Raw genomic sequence first — 16,060 nt, forward strand, 5'->3', positions numbered from 1 at the left:
AACGGACAATATTGTGCTACTGTGAAGTTGAGCTTAGGATGTGGTGGGGGCCCGAGTCGAGTGTGACAATTTGGTATCAAAGCCAATCCCTGGCCGGAAGTGCACCAACGAAGATGTCGGGCCCCTAAGAGGGGTGGATTGTTACATCCCACATCGCCCAGGTGAGTGGATCCTATAAGCCTTATATATATATTCTCATCTCTACCTAACATAAGGCCTTTTGAGAGTTCATTGGCTTCGGAGTTCATTGGAACTCCGAAGTTAAGCGAGTAGCTCGCGAGAGCAATCCCATGATGGGTGACCCACTGGGAAGTTCTCGTGTGAGTTCCCAAAAACAAAAGCGTGAGGGTGTGGTAGGGGGCCCAAAGCGGACAATATCGTGCTACGGTGGAGTCGAACCCGGAATATGGTGGGGGTCCGGGTCGGGATGTGACGGTGAAGTTCACTTTCCTATCGAAACTTCACCTTTCCAAGTTTTTTCAATATAGATTTAATTAATTCTTTGATTCAATGGATTATACTTTGCTTACGGATCATATGCATTACCGGTTATACGTGTAATAATGTGCGTATATAAGTTGATGTTCCATATCATGACAACTAAACTTTTTTAGGACCAAGTGGTTGTCATGCCTAGCTTTGTCATTTGTTGTTTCTACATCTCTTTTAAGTACAAGATGTAGTTGCCTGAGGGTATTGGTTTGAAGTAAACAAGAGTGTGCATGTGAGAAAAAATGTCGAAAATCACTTTTCTTTTGAGAAATGACCTTCCCACAAAACTTTCCTATATCAATTTTAATCAATCTTGTACTTTGTAGCTTATATTTCACGTATTATTATTTACGTCTCCTCAACTGTTTATGTAATAATGTGTGTATTTAAGTCTCTGTTAGATCGATTAATTGAATCGCTGCTCCATATTCTAACAATTTAACTTTTCGAATCTTGTGATATGTCATGCTTAGCGTTGCCATTTATTTCTCTGCATTTCTCTCCAAGTACAAGATGGAGTTGCTTAGTGGGTGTTTGTCTCTTGAAGTGTAAGATGGAATCCCATGTTACTGTTAGTTTGAAATACATTGTAATTCCGTGTTCATTTCTTTGTTTGTCTTTACATTGTAACCTATGAAAGAAAGTACATAAGCATTTTGACCGATAATAGTTATGACTTGGTTGTGGAATAGGCCGAGTTAACTCAGTGGTGTTAATTCCTGGTGTTTAATTTTGGAGTGAACGAGTTAACAAGGGACTAGGATTCTCTCATCTTCTCTTTCCATTCCCTCATCTCACATTCTTTATTTTGTCTTTCTTTTTTTTATAAAAAAATTAATATAAAATGTTGACGTGGTTTAACCGTGACTATTCAAATAGAAAAAAAAGGAAAGGGAAGAAAAAAAAAATAAAAATAAAAAAAAAAGAATCCTGCTCCGTTAACAAAATCTTGATATGGGGTGATGAGGAGGGCCTGCAAATCTCGGACGTTGACTGTAACCTTTTTTCATTTTTTTTAAGGTCAAGTGGGCACGGTGAAGGTCTGGACCGCTTTCACAGTGCGTTAAGCTTTGCGATTTGCTTCTTGGACCGTCAAAAGACAGTATTGCCCTTGTTCACGATCTGTGTTTGCAATGTACGTGACGATATGCAGTGGCAATGTTGAGTTTTTGGACGATAGGGAGCGGATTTATCAAATCAAGGGTGTTTAGGCAACCACGTCCCTACAAATCAAAGGTATCTTTGTCAGCTTTGAGAGAATTGACGGTGAATGGTGGTTTGTCCAAAGAACATTATTTTGATTTTCTCACACTCTAACGACGTCGTTTGCGGCACCTCATTCCCCATGTTCAAAATTCGACCATATATCAGTGTATAAGATGCATCGTTTAATTTGATGGCTGAACTTGCGTTCGTAAATTTAAACATTTCCATGTACATAGATTGTCAAAATGCATGCCCGGGAACTTTTATTAAGAGAGAAACTTACCAACGTCAAAAATAAAATTGTGAACAGCGTTCTGAACTAACTAAAATATAAAATACATAACATATAATTAACTTTGAATGCAACTACAAAGACAACCTAACCGTAGTTTTCACATCTGTGAGTACATGAAAAGAAAATCATTACAAGACTTAAACACCATCAAAGTAGCATTCTCATTTTAGCACTTTTTCCTTTCTAAGTGATTGTACACGAATTTCAAGCTCATATTTCACATAGCATGTTCTATATTTGATTATCGCCTGATGATTAGGGAGAGATTGACTCTGAGTCTTTCCGGTCCTGAAATGGTGAATTGTAATGGCAAGGTCACTAGCTGATCTCCTTTTTAAGACATTATTATGACTAACCTAATGTGAGGGTTAACTCACTCTCCCACTCTCTTAATGAAGATAATACTATTTATTAAAAAAACATCTTATCAAACAGTTGATAATTCTTTAGATTTAGAATTCGTGCATTTACCCGTATTTAGATCTAAACAGTTGAAAATGGTCTGATAGCTCGAAGTAAGCCAGTTCCGAAAAAAAAAATGACAATTAAAAACTCAAAATACTGTGATTTTGATGGAACTTACTTTAAACCATTAAATAATTCTGAATATCATATAGATATGCACGAATTTTAAATGCAGAAACTTTCAAATCCGCGCAGAAATATTAGACACTCGTTTGGAGCTTAGTGCATGGCCCTAATCTTACTTAGCACGTAATAAAGCACCTTTATTCCCCGACACGTGTAAGACAGCTTCTCACTGTCGATCGTGTGTGCTAACTTGGTCCCTTACGCTTGCCACGTGGCTTGGTAATCCGAGTTTATCCAGCAATTAAAGTCGGATTACGATGGATTTAGACGCGGTGAGGGGGGAATGTTACGCTACACGCGCGATTACTGAAGTGCAGCGTGTTCCGAAAACCGTTGGACTGCACTGATTCCGTTGCGCTTAATTAACGGCTGATTGGCTGACTAATGCTGTGATTAAAGGTGGGATTAGCGACGAGAATGGTGAAGCTGACGTCAGCAGGGCAATCATGAGCAGCTAAGGTTTACATCGAAGGGCGTGCAGATTAATCAACAGCCGTTGCATCCATTGCATCGAAACTCACAATTCGTTGCTCTTTTCTTTTTTATATGATTTAACACGAGAAAGAAAAAGAGCGCTTTGCATAAGCAACTTTGAAGTTTTTCTATGCGGCTAGGAAATTAAGAAAAAATTCGAACCCCAAACAAAGAAAAATGGATCATATTTTAAGATAGGTCAGGAAGATTAAATTTGTAAAAAAAAAAAAATTGAAAACGAAATAACATGAAAGTTGATGATCGATTTATTACTTAAATGTCGATAAATGTATCAATTCCTAATGGTGACATATCACATTTAGTCTCTCTATCATTATTTACATTTTATAATTTAAATTTTGTTTCAAATATCAAAATTTAGTATTTTTTTAGACATGTTAGAGAAAAGTCAACTTGAAGCCACCGGAATCATCATAGAGTTATCAAAACTAACCAAATTCTTAAAACTTAATATTCTCTTTATAAAAAATCAAAAATAAAAAATTCGAGCATCATTATTCATAAGCATTTGAGGATTTTTAGCTTCAATATGATGTTGATAAATTGTCTGACAACTTAAACTCGTTTGAAAGTGTTTTTCAATGATTGAAAGTATTTTTTATGCAAATACTTTTTGAATTAATCGTTCATAAAATGACAAGTGAATCCTTAAAATATACTTTATCGCTTCATGCAATAAGCACATAACTGGTGCTTTGCAAAAAACACTTTAAGTACTTTTAGAGCCCAAAAACATTTTCTAGCAAAATGAGGTTTCAATCATTTTAAAAGTAGTTTCAAAGAAGCTTTTTAAACTTTGAGAGATTAATGAGTGTCATAACTTTGTTGGATGTGTAATCTTATAGTACAACTGTACAAGTATGCCTAAAGTTTCAAGTTCATACCTCAACTCACGAATTAACATTTAACTCTTATTTTAATCTTGTTCTTCTACCCCTTTCAACTATAAACCTTTTAATTAAACTAATGATTAAGGATCAATATTTTGGAGATGAAAATCTTGAATCACAATCAAAGTAAGGGCCATATATGTAACAAGGCACATGGGAATTTCAATATATGAGGATACATTGCCTTAATTAGAGATTTAGACCAATAATTTTCTTAGGCCATCAATCCCACTGGCTAAATTGCTAATGGGAAACAGAGCTGTATGACTTTGTTGCTGGATTTCATTGGTGGAGCCCATGGTTTTTAATGGGATAAGAAATTTTTAGCATGCCGGGAAAACGTTCCAGTACACTAAATATCTTATCTAATTAGTTGGAATTTTTTTTTAAGTGTCCAACCAATTGTATTTTCACATTTTGTCTACCGAGGAATATTCGTGACACCCTAAAAAGTCACTCCGATGGGACTTGAACTTTCAACTTGTGAGCTAGCCCAAGTTCCTCAGTCCTATGTCCCGACCATGACCTCGGGTTGGATATAGGGACAGACCACCTCCCTCACACCTACAAACTTCCCATCCTTTAGGGACACCGTCACATTTTGTGGAGTGGTATCACTGCCATGACAATTACTTGCTCTCTGCTCCTCTTAATTTCTTTTTGTTTCTTAAACTTTTTACATTTGTCTATGTCAATTTGTTCGTAGCCTGTCTTGGACTACGATGGTTATATTTTTTGGAGAATTTTCTTGTGTACGACTGTCGCATGTGTCAATAACTTCTCATACATGAAGAGTGGAATAAGACTAGGTTATAAATTCATGTTCTTGGTGCAATGAAAAGGACACTTAATCGATTTGGCACGTAGCAAAAATATTTGCTGATCGATCCAAGTTTATCAAATTCACAACTCCATAACGATACTATTGCAGGTCAATATGCTTATTTGCTGTGAGTCACATCTTCAATCTTATCATATAGGCTTCCCATACATGGATGGACTAGGTTGGACATATAGGAAAATGATTCCTGCGACGTCCTATCTATCCTGCCTTTCTTGATGTAACTATTTTCGGGTTTTGTAAGAATTATATTTCGGTTTCTTAGCTTCAATGCAGATATGTTTTATATCCCCGTTGTTTAGGTATTTATTTTGGCATTCAAGACAAAAGTTTGATTCTTGTTTGTCGATGTACTTCAATAAAACTTTGATTTCTCATGACATACTTAGATGAAAATTTGATTATTTTAGCATTCACGATGAAAATTTGATTCTTGCCTACATGGTTTTATACCTCCGATGTTTAAGTATTTATCTCTCCCTAAATTTTCATTTGCAAACAATTCAAGAATTAATGAAAATGCAAAAATCGTAAACAAAAATTCATCGGATGACTTAAAATTTGCTAAACAAATGGAAGTACAAAATTCAAATTCCCCAACCAATATTAATAATGCCTCATGTTACCTTTGCACAGTTGCCAGAAGATAGTGCCACAATGTGAAAGCTCAGCTACCAAAATAAATGAATTCGGACTTGGAAGAAAAACAACACACCTTCTTCAATCATACAACAAAGCCAGTAGTGATGCATTTGGACCATCAGACAGTTCCCTACCATCCAATAATATATAATGGTCGTTTATATTAATATCACACAATCATTGAAATATAAATGTGATATTGATGTTATAAGGGCATTTCCTAGCTTCATTTTTTTTCAAGTTCTCTTTCTTTTCTCGGCAGTGTTAAATTGTGTGGTGTCGGTATATAATATTGTGTCGATATTAAATCGTGGTATGAAAAATATTTGCAAATTACTTGGCTCATTTCTTATAAGAAAACAATTATTCTTATATACAAATCACAGATCAATAAATATGCATAATATTTACTAAATGCATGTAAACGGAAGATTATGTACATGTATAAACGACTCAAACCATGTTTTTGTTTCTAAAGAGAGGGTCCTAATTACGGAGAAGAGCCAAGTATTTATCATGGATTATCTCTTTCGTAGCAAGCATTAGCTTGTAATTGTTTTTTTGGTCAAACTTAAAAACAATGCTAATAATTTACGCATGCATTGATAACAGCCAATGACTGAGTTAGAGGAGCTAAGAGTCTAGAAAGTAGTCTCTCTTGTATTTTGGTAGATAAAATGCTAAGAAGACTCTTTCAAAAGTAGAATTCTTTATGAACTTTCTATCACCTTATGTTTTTAAAACACTATTTTTATAATGTATTTACGGAACTATAACATGACATTGTGACAAAAAGTTCATAAAAAATTCCCACTTTAAGACCCTCCTTAACCTTATCCTTTTGGTATCCAATAGACCCAATGATGCTGGTCTTTTTCCATTTAATGTTGTCTGATTTGCTCATTTACCTAACCAACCAATCAGTGCCAAACTATTTAATTTATTTATTTATGGAGGAAAAAGTCAAAAAAGAATTCAATTATTAGACACTAAAGGTCCAATCTTAGTGCTTAATTAATTAAGTCCTAATCATTCGAACTGGTGCATCAACTTTTAGGGTTAAGGCCAAGTTACTCAGTAGGGCAGTACTAAGCGATACTTTGACAAACCTAGGAGAAATTAGTGTGCCAAAAACATGGATCAGTACATAAATATCATAATACAATTGGTTAAATTTTTTTATTTTTTTTGAAGTATCATGATCCAACTACTTTTAATATGACCTTAGTATACCGTGTTCTCGACAAATTATAAATATCTCTGCACCTCGGGTCCAAAACAAAATCATACATTGTTGCGGTAAAACTAAAAGCTGCTACCAGGGATCGGTGAATCAGTACTTAATAGATGTGACATTCTGCACTTTTTTGTTTTGTTTCCCATTAAATGGGTTAAGGCAACAACCAGCATCACTTTAAAAGAGCAGTTGCGTGTTTCTCCAATGGTCATGGTGGTAAAGTATATGACCTACATGAACATGGGTTATTAGGGATAACCAAATAGGCCAAGTTAATGTGTATATGATTAAGATTATTGGGTACGTTAAAGAACTTTTTTAATCCCTGTGTTTCACTAGCTCGAATTTTCAATATGGTTTCATCATTTTTCATTTGGCCGATTTGGTTATTGATCAGTCATTTTCGTCAAATTTATGCGTTATTGTGCATACATTACTCATAGAGAGACTCACATATCGTAGTTGATTAGTGCAAAGTTATGCCAAATTAATTAAGATTGTCAATTTGATAACCATTTCGTTTTTAGATTTATATCTTTGTTTCCACATTTTTTTTTCAAAACTAAAATGTGAAAGCTATTTTTGCAAATTCATTGATATATATATTTGAGTTCCGACTTAAAAGCTCTTTGAAATTCAAAACCAAAAGTTATGCATAAAGTGAGACTAGTGACAGCGAGTGAGTAGTACTCCAACGGGTATGTGAACCAAAAATTATTGCAGAGTTTAACCCCCAAAGAGTATGCAGGAGTCTAAAATGATGGCCTATGTATCAAGAAACACAACTTCCAGCTGGGTGGATTGAGCAAACACTAACACATGAGGTTTGCCAAATCATCGACACCAAACTCGATTGCTCGTGGTTCTTACACATGGCAATAATTATTTATGATGGCTCTGCTGCCACAAATTTCACTCCTATATTATTGAAACAAAGATATAATTAAAACAATATTTCTTTATAGAGACTTATGAATATTTATCTTTTACATAAACAATATTTTACCGTAAACTAATTTAAACTGTGAGATGGCCAAGATTTCAACTCGGCTATCGAAGGTAACAGATCTCAAAGAGAAACCAGAAATATTCTTGGAGATATGGAGCAGTAATGATTCCATGAAAACCCAGATATAATTAAAACAATATTGAAACTTATATTATTGAAACGAAGATATAATTAAAACAACATTTTTTTATAGAAACTTATAAATTGTTTAATACAAACAATGTTCTACTGTAAACTAATTTAAACTGTGAGATAGAAGATTTTCAACTCAGCTATCGAAGGTTACAAATCTCACAAAGAAACCAAAAATATTATTGGAGAAATGGAGCAGTAATGATGACAGGAAAACCTAGGGTTTCAGAGAGTGAAGAACGATCAAGAACTCAAAACTAGTCTCATACAATTCAATGGATGTTTCTTCGTTAACATTACAAGAGAAAGCCATCTGAGCCTTATACAACTGCAGACATAATTAGTGCTACCTAATCAGAAACTAATCATTAACAAAAAACGCCATGATTAATCGTTACAACATGCGGTAGAAAGTGGGGAAGCATTTGGAGTAATCAACACGCAGAGCTGTAATTAAAGCTGATCAACAGTAGAAAGTGGGAACCTAGATATAACTAAAACTAATCATTAACAAAAAAAAAATACCATGATTAATCGATTCACTAAACTAATCAACATGCAGAATGTCGAAACTAATTTAAATATTGCACTGATGCGGAATATATATGGACTAGCTACTACTCAGGAGAGAGTGAGCACATACGCTCAAACCAATGTAGCTCCGGCCACGTAGTGGAAAGGATCAACTGGGCACAAGCTTATCTCATTAATGGCGTCTGACAAGTCTACCTAACAGACCTTCACATTGTTGTACACAGTTTGTATAATTTCTCTGGGTGGTGGTGGTGAATCAGCTCAGCTCATATGAGGCATGTGAGAAGCCCGTTGTTTGACTAATACCCAGTGGTCCTACGTGCATGCTGCTCCGATCGGGCACCGGGTCCCCCGTTCAGGTCCGTTTCGAAACGTAGGACTCAATTTGCATTGTTAGTCCATGATTCTTAATGAGATTGGTACTATTGTCCAACTCACTAGCATGAGTTGTTGTGTAATTATGAGCTATCCATTTGCTTCATCTGTCCTTAGGAACATGGATATGAATTACCCCCTAGTACATCCTTTCGACTGCTACAAGTTCGCAACTCAATTCATTTGTTTTCCACTTCAGTACAACAACCTGGATCGATTCACTAAACAACAAAAGAAAACCAGTTTTTCAAGTTAAATCTATCTATGACATCATGAAGGAATATTACTATTCAACTCACCATGACTATCTCAACGATTCTTCAGTCCCTCAATTGATCACTCCACCACCACCAACCTAAAAGAGCCCCTAATGAAGGAAAAAAAAAAAAAAAAAGATAGGATAGGATGCCCAAACAAAGGCCATTTTAAAGCAAAAACCACTCCATAGGGGGTCAATTCACCGCAAACAAGAAGGAAAAAGCTCAACTACTTGCATTTTCTCTTTTTTAGACCCCCCCTCTTACCTGATCAAATGGTTTCGATAGCTCGAGTCTTCAATAGTCAGGAGAGCTTGACAACATCAATTCTCAAAATACCTAATCCCTAAGACATATCTACCCCTATTCCATGCCTTCGGCTCGTCAAGTGCATAAATAACTATTCGTTTCCTCTCCCGATGGTTAAGAGTAATGTGTCATATATATTTTAATGTAAAAAAGAATAATTTAACGATAAAAGTTTCAGGCAGCCTAATCACCAAGAGCGGAGCTAGAATTTTTGAAAACGATACGAAGAAAAGGAAAACAAAATAAAAACCAAGAATCACCAATTAGGGTTTGAAAATGGGAGGTTTTAGTAGAAAATGGGGGTGATAGTCAATTGCCCACAAATGTCTAACCCTAGTTTTTATCATTTTATGTGCCAAAATGGCAAAAGCCCAAAATCTTTCAGCATAGCCCCAAAGCTAATTAGGCATGAAGCTGCCCTGGGCTACAGCCCAATGAGCATAATGAGACATTATTATGAGAGTATCTCACCATTAATTCAAATCGCCAAGTTGTCTTATTCGAGTATTTCTCTAATCTAACCTTTGCTTCCTTTTAATCCCACCCAAAAATAATCAAAAGCTTGGGCTTAGGGATTTCTATGAAACCCTTATACAAAAAGACCAAACGCCAAAAGGCAGAATTGTGACAACCTTGCGGAAGAGGGGGGAAAAACCCCATTTATATCGGGCGTGGCACACCTCTCTTTGTAGTCTTGTCCATGAGTACTTTCTTTTGGGCAGATAGCCCATGTTTAATTCTTACTTTTGGACAAGAGCACTATGTTGCAAATCTGTTAATGTTATATGCTCATCTTATCTTTACACTGTGGGCTACTAAAAGAGTGGTACCACGTGAAATGGCGTATTGGAAAAATGTTAACTTCCATATCGAAGGGTTCTACTATGATTGCATCAAGATTTTTTTGGGATAAAATTTCAGATAGGTTAAGTTTTGCAAGTGTTTAAGTATCAAATTAGTGTTATTAATAGTGGATCGTTTCACTGCTTCCCTCAAATAAAATACATTGGTTTTATTAAACCTTTCCTCTAATAGGAAAAAAGAGAGAATTTTGAGAAAGTGCTAGTTGTGATCATGCATGTGGCTTTTAAACAAAATTGAGCCCCTCCCCATGTGGAAGTTGGATCATGTTCACATGAAAGAACAAAAGTACTTGAATAAGGCATAGCTTCGGTCCTTCTTTCAGTGATGTACCTTGCAATGCATGACACTTTTCATATTCTTGCAAGTTTAGGCATCATCCATTTCATTTATGTATGATTGTGAAATCTTGTTGTAAAAGTTTCTCAAGTTGGTACAATTTCTTCCCAATTGCCAATGCCAATCTAAGAAATTGAGGATACCCTACAGGTTTGTTTGCCCATCGATTTGGTAATTTAGAGGATGTCACACATCATAGTCGAGAATATATGACAACATATGCCTTTCAGTTTAGAGAGTTATCAGAAAACTTAAAGTTATTTTGCGTTCAGTCATGTGCAAATCTACTCCTTTTAATTTATAATACAGTAGTATATGATAAACTAACAAGCATGTTTGGTCTTACATTATTTATTTATTATAAACCTATGCACTTCTCATGTCATATAAGATGGTCAAACCTTAGTTATTATTAATTTTGATTAGCAATGTTTTATAAATTTAGATAAAACATAACACGAGGTCTTAATTCTCATTTTCTTTGTTGGTTTTGTTAATTGATAGATATTGTTGTTCCATGAGGTCTTCTTATATTCACAACACGCTTCACATAAGCCTAATACATCAATTTTTGTTGAGTGATGTGAAAGCATGAATCGTTGTTGTTAAGCCTCCATACGTATGCGTAAACTACTCTAACGCGTCAACCCAAAACAAATATACAAGGGAGAAAAATTAAGCACTAAATATAACACACACATCTAACATTCAAGAGAAATTTACCTACAACGTAAAAGGATGTTACGATAAATATGTCACAGATCATGCATCATCATGCGCTTAACTATCCTATATAGCAATTCATTATTGATTTATCGTTCCATCATTATGACATTCTTGTTGTCTAAAAGCTCTTTGCCTGATCTAGATACATAAAACAAGTACAAAATTTTGGACTATGGATGTAAACCCTAAGAGCATCTCCAATGGAGATGCCAAAAGATAAATGTCAAATGTTAATTTGATGGCTGACGTGGCAATATCAGATTTTCTCTTTTTCCAACTAATACGTTTTTTTTGTTATAAATGATATTTGTTGGACCCATTTAAAAAAAAATAATAATAAAAATAAATTTTCAAGATCTATAATTGGAGCATTAATAAGACTTACACAATAAAATAATTAAAAATTATTTGACATCATATTTTCTCATATATCAAATTTGACATATGAAAACTCATATGTCAATCCACATAGATTGACGAATCGATTGGAGCTTACTCCTGTTTTTAAATTTGATTACATAACTTTCCACTTATAATTTGACATCTTCTTTAGAGATGGTCTAAGAAATTGCAGTTGCCATAGGGATGAAACGGAAGCAGAAATGTCGGTGAATCCGTTGAATGTAGAGCGTTGAAACATAATTCACCCAGCCATTTTTGATTGGCACAGAGAGACTGAGACATGAGATTTGGACCAGAGACGAAAAGGGATGGGAAGCACAGTATGCGCACTTTTGTCAAAACCACAAACGCATGCAGATCTGCTTTCGCTCATGTGCTCTCGTCAGTCGAAGCACATGCAGGTGCAGTAGAGATACAAAACCCTTAAGACTTTTCTTTTAGCTTTTCTTCTATTTCTTTTTGTTTCTGTATTTCAATATTTTTGTTCTTTGTATGGAGCAGGTTTACTATCACTAAAGCTATTTTATCAAACAACACAAAAAATAGATTATTAATCTAAACACTATGCGGTGATGAACCGTTCATATAAGTTTTCATTTTTTAGTATTGTGCGAGAATTAAAAACATATATATTTATTTAAGAGAATTGTTATTGACACTTTAAAAAGAATTTTTTCGTTTTTCTTGAAATCTCTGTCCATTATGACATTGGAGGACCCCTCAACTCCCTTAACTACCTCTACCCTCCCTTCTTAAATGCACCGTTTGCCTCCATTTACTTGTTTAAAGAAAAATAAAATATTAGGGCACATTGTTTCACGAAGGTCGAGTTTGATATTGAATTATTGCTATATTATACGATCTAGTCAAATTCTCAACTTTGATATTGTATCAAAGAGAAAAAAATTAGGAAGGTAATAATTCCACTTTTTTGCTTAATAATTTATTTGATCACAAAATTAAAACAACACACCTAAAGAGAAAATAAAAGTGCGGAAATTAAAAACTCTACATAAACCTCATTGAACTAGTGAGCAATTTTGCCCTCCTATTTTAAGGCTGAGCATGAGCATGAGCTCGTTTGATCCATAGCGACCTGCCAAGTTACCCAACTAGTTCACCTATACAAAGTACCCTTCTTTCCCTTCCATTAAGGCTCACCATTTTTGTACCAAAATAATAAGTTGCATCCATCCATGGACAGGGGAAGGAATTAGGTAGAATGTAGGGATTTAGTATTTTGTTTCTAAGTTTCCAATTTAGTAATATCCTAAATTAATTGGTTGATGCAATGCTATCTGAATTTATGAATTGCTTGGCGCCCGGAGTTATGCCTTGCTTATGTAATTGTAATCAAAATATGAGGAATTGAATTGAGATGAAGTGAGAATAAAACTGCGTTCATACAAGTAGTTTACTAACTCACCTGAATTTGAATAAAAATGAATATGATTACTAAAATACCCTTTTTCTAGATAATATATTTGTAAGCTAATTAATTGCATAATTTTTATTCAAATTAATTGTATCATTACTGATGGAGAAAAAAACATTCCCACAAGTCACACTCTTCTATTTTTATATTTTCATCCGTCAAAACTTAGTTAAGTTGGTTAGAATTCTGTACTTTTTTTTTTTTTAAAGTAAGTTATTGTTTATACATACATATGTGTGTGTGTGTATATAATAAAATAAAAAAGATTTCATCCATACATCCTGCTGCCCATGTGATGATGTTTTTATATTAACTGTTGATTCAGAAGGATATTTTGAAGCAATGATGAATCAAGAAGACAAAAGTTTGGACAATGTTTGAAACTCTTTCCCCTTTTTAATAGTAGGTTAAGCCATGCTTAACCTTTGCTTCATCCTAGCCGCTCAATCAATGTGCCTGCACACTTGTCAGTTGATGCTAAAGCTAGCAGACCTAGTACACTGTGTGAGTGTTTTTTCCCCCAACAATTGCATGCTCATTGATTTTCTGCTATTTATAGCCCCACAATACCAAGTACCCACCACGCTTGAATCTAAATAACTCCAACTTCCTTCTCTTCTTGTTCACATCTCCCTCCTCTTGTTCCTGAGGTTATTTTTGCCATTTCAGGAGGGGATTGTCTGTAACAATGGCCATGGCTAAGTTCTTTGCTGCCTTGTCCTTGGCTCTCCTTGCCATCTCCATGCTTCAAACCATGGTATGAACTCAAATATTTATCTTTACACCCCCCAGAAGTTAAAAAGGAAAAGAAAACTTTTTTCCAATGACAATAAAGGCCACCTACATTTACAAACCAACATATTTTGTTCATCAATTTTGTTGCAGGTTTTGGCAAATCATGGGCATGGAGGTCATCACAAGGGCAATGTAAGCTCTCTCTCACTACACCTCTCTTACACACAGACCCACTATTTATACCCAGCAAATAATGTGTATTGTTCTATAAAGATTGAGTCTTTATCTTCTTTTTTTATGAATTATGATGATGAAATGTTTGCATTTTGCTTAAATGTTGGTTATTTTTTTGTGATTTCAGAATGCCTATGGACCTGGGAGTCTCAAGAGCAGCCGTAAGTAGACAATCTCACAACCTGATTTTCTTCTCTCTTCTTTTTTAACATGGCGATATTTCAAACTATTTTAATATACCAAAAAAAAAAAAAAAAAAAAAGATTTTAAACTTGGATGCAACCGTGCCACTAGAAGGCAAAAACACTAAAAATATTGTTTTGATCAACTGACTTAACATACTTACCTATTAACATTTCTTTCTTGATACTAAAGTAAAGATTTTTCGTTAGCCAAAAGAAGGAAAAAAAAAAGCTTGAATTTCTCTTCCCAGTCAAGTTCTTGATGCATTTTTACCTTTTTACTTTAAAAAGTCACTCACTCATGATACTATTCACTTACAACACATTTTTATCATTTTGATTAAAAGTTAAAGTTATTTGTGGGGTTGAAAAAGCAGGGTGACTGTTACAATTTCGGTTTTGTGACTTTTGACTGTCTCTGCGTGTGTGATAAAATGACCAGAATGCCCGTCAGAATGCACGAGGAGGTGCAGCCAGACGCAGTACCACAAGCCCTGCATGTTCTTCTGTCAGAAATGCTGCAAAAAGTGCCTGTGTGTGCCTCCTGGGTTTTACGGGAACAAGGCCGTGTGCCCTTGCTACAACAACTGGAAGACCCAGCAAGGAGGACCCAAGTGCCCCTGATTAATTGATCCCTTAATTAACTATATATAATAATAATATATAATATAAGTTACATATATACATGAAATGTATGAGTTCTCTTTTGAACTGGGTTTGTTCTGTTGATTTGAGAAAGACTTGAATTTGTCATTGTCTTGCCAATTTCCGGTCACTGAGAAATTGGTTTGAATTAGAGAAACCCTAATATGTATTGTCATGAATGCAATTTCTGGTTTTATAAATGGAATAATTTTTATATTAAAATTTGCACTATCTTTTGTATTGTGGATGGTGGAATCCTACTTGAGTCTTGTGCCCCCATAGTGGCCGGCCCAATGTGAGGGTGGTTGTCCACAGGAAGCAAGGGCGTACTCATGACTCATATCTATTGTGTGCCTTTTAAACAAGAGATTTTCTATTGTTTTAGTGTGAAATTTCTGAAAGATAGCGTGCCAATGTTTAGTTGCATGAGAATATCTCACTTTTTGAAAATTGTGGGTAGCACAAGACTCAATTTTGTGCAGTTTGATATGAACGAGTATAATTAGTTACAAAATTTCAATTGAAAGTAGAAAATTACAAGAAATGTGATTTATAACGCGACAACTTATTATCTGTTTTGTGTTCCTAATTTTTTTGTGTGTACTTCCCTTTTTTTCAATTGGATTGGTATCAGACGCCATTTAAAACTTGAAATTAAAAAGGTAAACAAATTACAAATACAAAAGTATAATAGGATGGAATTGACATGGTCTTTTGTACATCAATAGTTTGAGACATTAACATTTTCGCCCATTTTTTCATATAAGTCATTCTCTCAAAATATGAGTTGTCTACTTTCGCTACAAGACTTCCCTTGTGTTGCATGTGAAGCCTTATTTTTCCTTTTTTTCCCAAATCAATTAAGAAGACGTTATCGACATTTTAAGTAAGTCATCTTGTTGCGTCTCCTTGCGTGAATTGGGAAAGAAGGAACAATGCATGATTACTTTATTAGAGTGTTGATAGCGATCATTACAATTAAAATGGGCCACAAGCCCCAAAAGCTTTCGCTTGAACAAAAGTCCTAAAGAATATTTGGGCCTCTATCTTTAGAATGTGGGCCTATCCTATTTGCAAGCAGTAAGGCAGTACCCGGTACCATATAGAGTAAGATTTACTCACCTCCAAATGTCTTTCCCTCTAATCCTTTCCTCTCGTACCCTCCTTTTCTTTCTCTCTCTATGAAGAAGTCAACA

General features: G+C 34.9%; 1 protein-coding gene across 1 annotated transcript; it reads left to right on the top strand.

Annotated features, from left to right (window-relative positions):
- Window positions 1-13,637: 13,637 nt before the first annotated feature.
- LOC103933081 (gibberellin-regulated protein 4) lies at window positions 13,638-15,086 on the top strand. The gene is made up of 4 exons (XM_009342738.3): window positions 13,638-13,825; window positions 13,954-13,995; window positions 14,165-14,198; window positions 14,662-15,086. The coding sequence occupies exons 1-4, from the start codon at window positions 13,757-13,759 to the stop codon at window positions 14,841-14,843; spliced, it is 327 nt and encodes a 108-aa protein (XP_009341013.1). The 5' UTR covers window positions 13,638-13,756; the 3' UTR covers window positions 14,844-15,086.
- Window positions 15,087-16,060: the final 974 nt, after the last annotated feature.

Source organism: the organism of the source record quoted next, unplaced genomic scaffold (assembly GCF_019419815.1).
Source record: "Pyrus x bretschneideri cultivar Hongxiangsu unplaced genomic scaffold, Pyrus_bretschneideri_v1 Contig13, whole genome shotgun sequence".
NCBI lineage: Eukaryota > Viridiplantae > Streptophyta > Magnoliopsida > Rosales > Rosaceae > Pyrus > Pyrus x bretschneideri.

What these genes read in the sequence shown, in the direction of transcription:
- LOC103933081 (XM_009342738.3), top strand. Translation starts at nt 13,757, where the DNA reads ATGGCCATGGCTAAGTTCTTTGCTGCCTTGTCCTTGGCTCTCCTTGCC. An exon ending in TCTCCATGCTTCAAACCATG is followed by an intron (nt 13,826 to 13,953) that starts GTATGAACTCAA and finishes ATTTTGTTGCAG; the next exon opens with GTTTTGGCAAATCATGGGCA. An exon ending in TGGGAGTCTCAAGAGCAGCC is followed by an intron (nt 14,199 to 14,661) that starts GTAAGTAGACAA and finishes TAAAATGACCAG; the next exon opens with AATGCCCGTCAGAATGCACG.